At 41.1% G+C, this 9,013-nt stretch overlaps 1 protein-coding gene across 1 annotated transcript; it reads left to right on the top strand.

Moving 5' to 3' along the window:
* The first annotated feature begins 1,255 nt into the window (after positions 1–1,255).
* On the top strand, positions 1,256–6,095 carry RDH14 (retinol dehydrogenase 14). The gene is made up of 2 exons (XM_061210544.1): positions 1,256–1,720; positions 5,047–6,095. Exons 1-2 carry the CDS (start codon positions 1,328–1,330, stop codon positions 5,662–5,664), a joined length of 1,011 nt encoding a protein of 336 aa, XP_061066527.1. The 5' UTR covers positions 1,256–1,327; the 3' UTR covers positions 5,665–6,095.
* Positions 6,096–9,013: the final 2,918 nt, after the last annotated feature.

The raw sequence follows: 9,013 nt of genomic DNA, 5'->3' as shown, positions 1-9,013 counted from the left end.
TGGCATTCTACCCCTTGGCTCTTTGTACTATGCCTTTTTGTTGCATGTTATATCCTTCCCAAATACAAGGGAGTGGAGGAGAGTTTATCAAAATCATCTAGGGAGTTTTATTTCAAACTACAGAAGTTGTGTGTCTCTTCTCTTGTCCTGAAGATTCTAGAATGGGGGCTGGGGCAGGAGAGGTCTCTGGACCAGACAGTAAGCACCCTGAGGGCAGAAATGGTGCCCTATTTCTTCGTGACTCCCACAGGGCACAGGGCCTGGCATATATTGGATGGGTGAGTAGATGAACATATGACGACTTAAGAGTAGCTTGGTCTAAAGTTTGAAGTTTGCAGCTTGAAGATGGATCCCTGTGGCAATAACCCCTGACATTTCTGAAGCATTTTACAGTGTGAAAAGCACTTTCCCTTCCTTGTTATATTTAATATTCTCCGGGAGGGAATGGGGAAGACACTTGTGAATGAGCCTGCTCAGAAGTCTATGTGTACAGTAAGTGCACGCTTTTCCCAGTGTATCTCTACCACTGTCACATAAGACCGTTTGAGAATGCCTTTTTATATATGGGTCAAGGCCACAATGGTCTAACATTCTCAAAGCGGGGTCCCCAGATCACCTGCATCAGAATCACCTGGGAACTTGTTAGAAATGCACATTCTCAGGTTCCATTTTGGACTCTAATGAACTTGAAACTGGGCCCTGAAATTTCTGTTTTTACAGGTCCTGCAGCTGATTCCAATGCAACGCTAAAGTCTGAGAACCACTGGCCCATTCTATTTCTAACTGATTCATGTTGCTAAGTTCTTAGCGTCAGCTGTGGGAAAAAAGAGCCTCTCCTCAGACTTCAGTTCGGCAGGGACCATTGTCCAGAGGATGAAGGTAAACTGAACTGAGGGTTAACAAGTCCCAGGCGCCCTTAACGGAAAACACACTAAGCCAGCCCCGAAGTGTGGGATTTGTAAAGCAGCCTATAAAGAGACTTGTAAATTCAAAGTAGTCATTAGGCATTTCCAAGGGGAAGGCCACCACCACTCTGGGATTTCCATGGGTAGGGACCTCAGGAGCCTGAAAACCCGGGGCCGTGCTCACCCTTCTCTCAGGCTGGGAGCCGGCTCCGCCGAGGAGCCACACAGAGCGCTGTCCTCTACTAACCAATCAGGTGCCCTCGGAAGGGGGACTACAAGTCCCAGCATGCCCCACGCCGCCTTCAGGAGGCGACAGGCCGCGCCCCAGCGTACTTTGCGTACAGGTGGCGAGCTCAGACCCGGGCGCCCGGCGACCCCGGAAGTCCCGCGCAGGGGCAGGTGGGCCCTGGGCCCGGGCGGCCATGGCAGTGGCTACCGTGGCGGCGTTACTGGCCGCACTGGGTGGGGCCCTGTGGCTGGCGGCCCGGCGGTTCGTGGGGCCCAGCGTCCAGCGGCTGCACCGAGGCGGGGACTCCGGCCTCATGCACGGGAAGACAGTGCTGATCACGGGTGCGAACAGCGGCCTGGGCCGCGCCACAGCCGCCGAGCTGCTGCGCTTGGGGGCGCGAGTGATCATGGGCTGCCGGGACCGCACGCGCGCCGAGGAGGCGGCGGGTCAGCTCCGCCGCGAGATCTGCCAGGCTGCGGGCCCCGAATTGGGGCCTGACTCCGGCGGGGCCGGCGAGCTTGTCGTCAAGGAGTTGGACCTCGCCTCGCTGCGCTCCGTGCGCTCCTTCTGTCAGGAGGTGCTCCAGGTGTGGTGCTCTGGGAACCTGCCGGAGATCGGGGACTGGCTAGGGGCTTCGGCGGGCGAGGCGGGGCCTGGAGGGTCGGGGGCTGAGCCAGGGAGAGGACCGCCCACAGTCGAGGGGGTGTGACCTTGGGAATGATTCGGGCGGCTTGGGAATTGAAGGCTGGAAAACTTGGTAGGGCAGTCGTCTGTCTTCCAAGAATGTTGAGAAAGAAAATGGGCCCAAGAGGAAAGTAAGCGAGTTTCTGAACATTTCCTCTTGCCGTGTGAGGACAACTCAGGAGGAGATCCGCCAGGTTCCTGGATTGTTTTTCCTGTGTCCAAAGTGAATGTGCACCAAGCCATCTCTCAAAGAGTCAGAGAGCACATAGGGGAAGTTGCTAGACAAGGACCTTGGAGCAATTTTTCCCCTCTGCTAGGGTAGGAAGTTTAGCTTTCTGCCACCAGTGAACTCATGAGCGGTATCCTTAACCATACTCTGGCCTAACTTCCAAATAGACTGGAGCTTGGAATGCCAGTGGTCACGTGCTCTAAATGGGGACAGAAATAAAAATAATATAATACCTAGCACTTATTGAAAGTTTCCTGTGTGCCAGGAGCTGTTCCAAGCATTTGAGATTTTTTTTTTTTAATTTTTAATGAAATTAAAGTGACTTTGACTGCTCTTGTCATCCAGTCTTCACAGTAACCCTGTGAGGTAGGCATTGTTATCCCCATTTTACAATGTAAGGCCACTAAGTCATAAGTAGGCTAAGTAATTTGCCCAAGATCTGTCTCTAGAGCCCTTGCTTTTAACCCCTATATAGTACTTCTGCTGCCTGCCAGTGAGGTAGCGGATTTCTTTGTTTAGATAGTAGATATTACACTGAAATGGATGTCCTCTGCTGAAATTGAGGTAGAAGGGTTCCCTGCAGAGGTGACTTGCAAGAGGGCATTCAGAAGAGTGATGTTTAAAATTAGCTGGCATAGAAAAGGAGCCTATATGAAAAGGAGTCTCCTGAGTCTAGAGCAGAAGTTCCCAAACTTTCTAATTTTTTCATGATGCCCTTAGGCCAAAACAAATATCTAACAGCTTACTCATTAATTAGATCCAAACAACTTAATAAGTATTTATGTAACAACTTAGTAGCTGTTTGAAAAAAAAAATACACATAGCATAGATGAAAGAAAAAAAGATTTTTATTTCATTTTTCAATAACCATATTTATTATAACCATAAGTATACTAATGGGAAATGTGCATCTGTTGTTCACTGTACCAGCTTGTCAAACTTTGGAATCAGACTGAACATTGCCACCCTCATTTCTGTTCTATGTTGATTTTTAACATTGTACTTGCATTTTATTGCAGCAACTACTAAACACTCAGCTTTGCACAGGTAGGACATCATCAAAAGGAATATAGCACAATAAAATGTTGAAGATGTGAACCACCTGGAGCTTGGTAGTTTTTGAGATGTTGAGCAGAGTATCATTTTGTTTCTCTTGAAAATTTAAAATACTCCAAATCACCCTGAGAGTTTCCTTGTGACTCTCTAGGGCAACTCGATGCACAGTTGGGGAGCTGCTGCAGATCCAGAGAGTTTTGGGTTGTTTTGCCTTTATGACCAGTATTTCATTATCAGGTTTAGAAATAAGAAGTAATAGTGTACAAGAGATGTTGGGAGAATCAAAAGTGGATCTTCCTATTCATTAAAAATGTAGATGGGGCTGGGTATACTTATTCCTTGATACCTATGGTTTCTCACTACTTTGACCACTTGACAGAACCAATTAAAAATTAAGGAGATAAAGAGATAACTAAGTTGTCCTTGCTTCTAAATATGTATTAAGTTCCTTCCTGGCTCTGAAGTTCAGTAGTTCAGTGACTATAACCAGAATTAAAAAAAAAAAAAGGAAGTGTAAATTTCCCACAGGTTGGTATTCTTGGTATTTATGTCATTTATCTTCTAGAATTTAAAAAACAGTAAATGATACAGTCTTAAAATAACACAAGCCCAGCAAAGAATGATGGCTCAGAAATGATTAATACAGGAAACTCTTCCAAAGGATTACTGAAAAGAACACTCCTTTCTTTCCCCCACGGGTGAACTTTTGCCTTCTTTTTGAAGTTGACTATTGGAAAAGCAAAAGGTGCTGAGACAGACAGAATGAGAAATAGTTAATCCACTGACAGGTAGGCTTTGATAACAGTTGTGAAATTTAACACATTTTTCTTTTCACTTACATTTGGCAAAAGGGCCAGTGATACTTGAAATTTGACCTCAAATTTATTTAATTGTGGGTCATCACTGTGTCTTTACACCTGGAACACGTTGTACATTTCTTTTTCTCTGCCCATCAAAAGAGACAGAGGAGCCAGGAAGGGACAAGGGAAAACCAACTTACATGAAGTAAAGAATGAAAAGACTTCCCTTTGAGGACAGTCTAAATTTTAGGACTTTAATCTGGGAAGATGCAGGAGGATATGGTCAAAGTGCGAAATTCTGACTGTATAGATCTCTAAGTTGGGGGCTCCTCGAAGCTTGAAAGAGGTAGATTTCATATAGGGAAAAAAGAACTGTGAATTCTAGAGTCGTAATAGAGGTTAAAGGTGTTTGCTGGGCAGACCTCCTCTGTTAAGTCTCCTTTGCTGTTATTGTGAGACTTAGTATGTATGATTCATGGTTTTGTTTTTGATATGTTTATACTACCTGTTTAATATTTTTCTTAATGTTTCTTTGATTTATTCATGATGTTCTCTCCAGTCTTAATTTGCATCCCTCACCCTCTCTATTGCTTATCCCATTTTTAAGGAAACAACTTGGAGTTGCTCCATTCCCATGGTGACATTTATTCTTAGAAAATTACAGAATAAAACAATCCTAACTTGCCCCTGGTGTTGATACTAGTAGCTCTGGGAATAAACAATGCTGACCTGTCTTCTGCTGTAGTTCCACTCTCTAGCTCACATTGACTGTCTAGCTATGGTTTGAAAATCCCAATTAGAAAAGCAGTCTAGCTTACTAATTAAGAATAGGGCCATTGGTGTCAGATTTCAACTTCAGGTTTTTGTTTGCCACTTAGGAGCCCTGTGATTCTGGACAAATCACCAAACTCTGGTGCTTCAGTTTGCTTATAGAGTTGTTGAGAGTAGATGAGATAACATGAAAAGCACCAGGTCAGGCATGCAAGTCATTGTTGTCATCTTCTTCTTTTCTCTCAATTGTTGAAAACTCATAGAGGTGTTTTTTAGAATTTTAGTAGTTTGCAGGAATTGTTTAAAATTTTATTTTAGGCACATTTAAGACCTGTGTTCATAACTCTGCCATTCTCTTTTTGCCATTTGAAGGAAGAGCCTAGACTGGATGTTTTGATCAACAATGCAGGCATCTTCCAGTGCCCGTATATGAAGACTGAAGATGGGTTTGAGATGCAGTTTGGAGTGAACCATCTGGGGCACTTCCTACTCACCAATCTTCTCCTTGGACTCCTTAAAAGTTCAGCTCCCAGCAGGATTGTGGTAGTTTCCTCCAAACTTTATAAATACGGAGACATCAACTTTGAAGATTTGAACAGTGAACAAAACTATAATAAAAGCTTCTGTTATAGTCGGAGCAAACTGGCTAACATCCTTTTTACCAGAGAACTAGCCCGCCGCTTAGAAGGCACAAACGTCACTGTCAATGTGTTACACCCTGGCGTGGTGCGGACCAACCTTGGGAGGCACATACACATCCCACTGTTAGTCAAACCACTTTTCAATTTGGTGGCATGGGCTTTTTTCAAAACTCCACTAGAAGGTGCCCAGACTTCGATTTATTTAGCCTCTTCCCCTGAGGTAGAAGGTGTGTCAGGAAAGTACTTTGGGGACTGTAAAGAGGAAGAACTATTGCCCAAAGCTATGGATGAATCTGTTGCAGGAAAACTCTGGGATGTCAGTGAAGTAATGGTTGGCATATTAAAGTAGGAACAAGGAGTGGAAGAGAGCTGTTTGTAAGACTGGATGTCAGCTCTATCGTTTTGTTTTGTTTTTTTTTTTTTTTTTGCCTACTCCACGTGGCTTGCGGGATCTTAGTTCCCCAACCAGGGATCTAACCCGGGCTCCCAGCAGTGGAAGCACGGAGTCCTAACCACTGGACTGCCAGGGAATTCCCTGGATGTCAGCTCTATCTTTGATCGGGAATGGTGTGGCTTGGGCACTTGCTACTTGAAAACGCAATTTTGGTTTTACCATAGTACTGCTAAGAGGTACATAGAGATACTTTGAAGTTACTAAAAAGTTATTTTTTGGAGAACATAAAATTTCAGAAAAGATGTTTTAAATATATATATTAAGCATATCAATGATTATAATGAGTGATATGGTTATAATATATTTTAAAATTATAATTGAACAAGCATGGATTACAAATATTAAAGAATTCAGGGACTTGAAATAGATACTTTGAGAAGTTTTTCAAATATCTTTGAGTCTTATGATATGTTTAAAGTGTTAAATGTTTTAATGACAGTACTGGCTGTTGTGGAGAAATAATATGCATGGTGTGAATGCACAATTCTTACTTGGAATAAATTTACTGATGCAAATTCTTAATTGTGTATTCCTTTAGAAGTTTCTCTGAAATTAGTCCTTTATCATCTCATTAGCCTCTACTCATCTTGGTATGCCCAGTGCCTTTTCTTCCCACATATCTTGCGCACTGCTTTAAGAAGTAATATTTCTAAAACCCAAATCTGTGTCACAGTGTCATGTCCCTGCTTAAAAACTTGTGGTGGTTTCCAGTTGCCCATAACTGGGTTTCCAGCCTTTTTTCTTTCTTTTTTAAGCTGCAGAATGTTTTTCTTCAAGAGAAGTCTTATTCAAATGTAGAAGCTGGATGGGTATAATAGATCATGGCAATGCTGTGAGGATGGAGTCTTCCAAGGCTATTTCTGAAGGGACTCTGTGCAATTCAGTAGTTTATAAACCATTTCCATTTAAACATTTTAGTATACTTTTGAGACTCCCCATGAACTGGCCACATGCTTACCTTGTACTCTTACACTCAGTGCTGTCCAGTAGAACTTTCTGCAATGATGGAAATAATTCTGTCTGCACTGTCCAATATGGTAGACTCTAGACACATGTGTTTATTGAGTACTTGAAATGTGACTGAGAACTGATTTTCTAATATTACTTAAGGTCAATTTAAATTTAAATAGGCCTAGTTACTAACGTCTTAGACAGTACATCTCTACTCCTTTCATTGTATAACCCACGCCTCAATATGGACCAATCACCCACTTGCCTCTGGGCCTTTCCTTATATTGTTCTTTCAATCTGGAATATCCTTCTCTTTTTTACTGGGAGTACTACTTAGCCTTTAACATTCCCTTCAAGTGTGTTCCTTTCCTTAATATCTGTAGGAGGATCCAATTCTCACTCTACTTTTTTTCATTGATCTTGGCAGATTTACCAGGAATTTAGTGCACTAATTATTTGTTCACAACTCTAGCTAGACAATTGCAATAGGAATTGTCCAAGGAAAGATTATATTCTTACTAGTTTTCCTTCCTCAAGAGTCAGGTATAGTACCTGACACAGTAAATACTGACTAATGTGTGAGTAAATAATAAGTCAATGGTGGTATACATAAAAATAATTGAGTAAGTAGGAATATTGTAGGCATCAATAGTAATTTTAACTATTTGTTTTAATCATCTCATAATATTGGCAAAAGGAATTATGACTATAAAGGATAGACTGAACTACACAGAATTTAATGGCCATTTTGGTCAGGAGTAGTCCTTGATTGGTTATTATTTTTAAGACTGTAATATCTGGTTACCAGTATCAGTTCTTTCTAAGAATGGCAGGATCTTGGCAGATGGTATAGAAGGTCTGTTTTCTGTTAGAGCATTGGGTTGTGAATATGAGAAACACTTAGTGTTTGTATCATCACAGGTGTGTCTTTGCAGGTGTAGTCATTATAGCTGCATCATATTCTTTGAAACTTATTTTTAAAAAATAATCCTACAAAGAGACCTGCTGAATTTAGAAATATGGGCAGGAAATACATCAGAATGCAACCTGGAAAAATGGAAGCTAATAAATCTGTCCTACACCTCGACTTCATTAAAAAGGAGCCTTTTTTTTTTTTTTTTTTTCATTTAATACCATCTTTTCTGGCTGCATTTTGATACCTGATGCTTGTCAGGGGATTTGGGCCTTTTGTAAGAGTTGAGCCTTTCAGAGTTCTTGTTTGTGGCACCATAATAAAATAGGATATATGAATTTATCATTATGGAAAACTAGAAAACTAGAAACTCATCTGGAAACACTACCTATTAAGGTAAAACGAGCTGCCATTTGGAAGATGTCCTTCCCACTCGGTGTTTGGTGGAATCAAGGGCTAATTGCTGTAGTATAACTAGTTAGATTTTGAAGATTATTTAAATCGTTTGCTTCTCTCTCCTTTCCCCTTTCTGCTGACTTCTATTTCACTGGGCAAGGAAATAAGAAAAAGACAATTCTGTTACTTTGATACTCTCGCCTTTAGCAAAATATTGTTAAGAAAGAAGCATGTAATGTGCCAGATAATGGAACAATTGAGTTGGAAACCCATTTTCATGTTGGTTACTGACTTAATCTTTTGAAATACTGACTTCTATTTCAAGCAGGTTTTTCTGAAAATGAGTGAGATTTCTGGGTCCTCTGCCTCATCTTCACTCAGAGTAACTATTTTATATAGTGGGGTTCTAAGTAGCATTGGGAAAGTGATCTCACTGCTTAAATATACCACCACATTGGGTTTGATGAACAACTCTACTGCTTAATTCTCTCTGTGACCTTGGCAAGTTACTTAACCTCTCTGAGCTTCTGTTTTCTTGGCTTTATCATTGAGACACGAATGCTAACTTTAATGGATTGTTCAGTGAAGAGGCCGACAGAGTAAAGAGTTTAACAAAATACCTGCCACATGTTCATTTCCTCTTCCCTATGTACCTTATCATTATACTATTATTAGTAATAGTAATTAGGTGAGAACACATAATGGGAAAAAAACCTCTAAGAGTCAGGAACCTTTTTTTAAAAAGGCTAGATTGCAAATACTTAAGGTTATTAAGCCATATGCACATATTCTTTTTCTGTTACATATTCTTTTTTAACAATCTGTTAAAAATATAAAAAATTCTTGGATCACAAAGGCCATACTATTTACCTATGCAACACCCCAATGTATTCACTAATTTGTCTTTTTTTTTTAGATTTTTTTTGATGTGGACCATTTTTAAAGTCTTTATTGAATTTGTTATAATATTGCTTGTTTTGTTTT

This window comes from Eubalaena glacialis, chromosome 14 (genome assembly GCF_028564815.1).
Source record: "Eubalaena glacialis isolate mEubGla1 chromosome 14, mEubGla1.1.hap2.+ XY, whole genome shotgun sequence".
NCBI lineage: Eukaryota > Metazoa > Chordata > Mammalia > Artiodactyla > Balaenidae > Eubalaena > Eubalaena glacialis.
The sequence above is the reverse complement of the archived record's forward strand: the minus strand, read 5'-3'. Positions and strand labels throughout refer to the sequence as shown.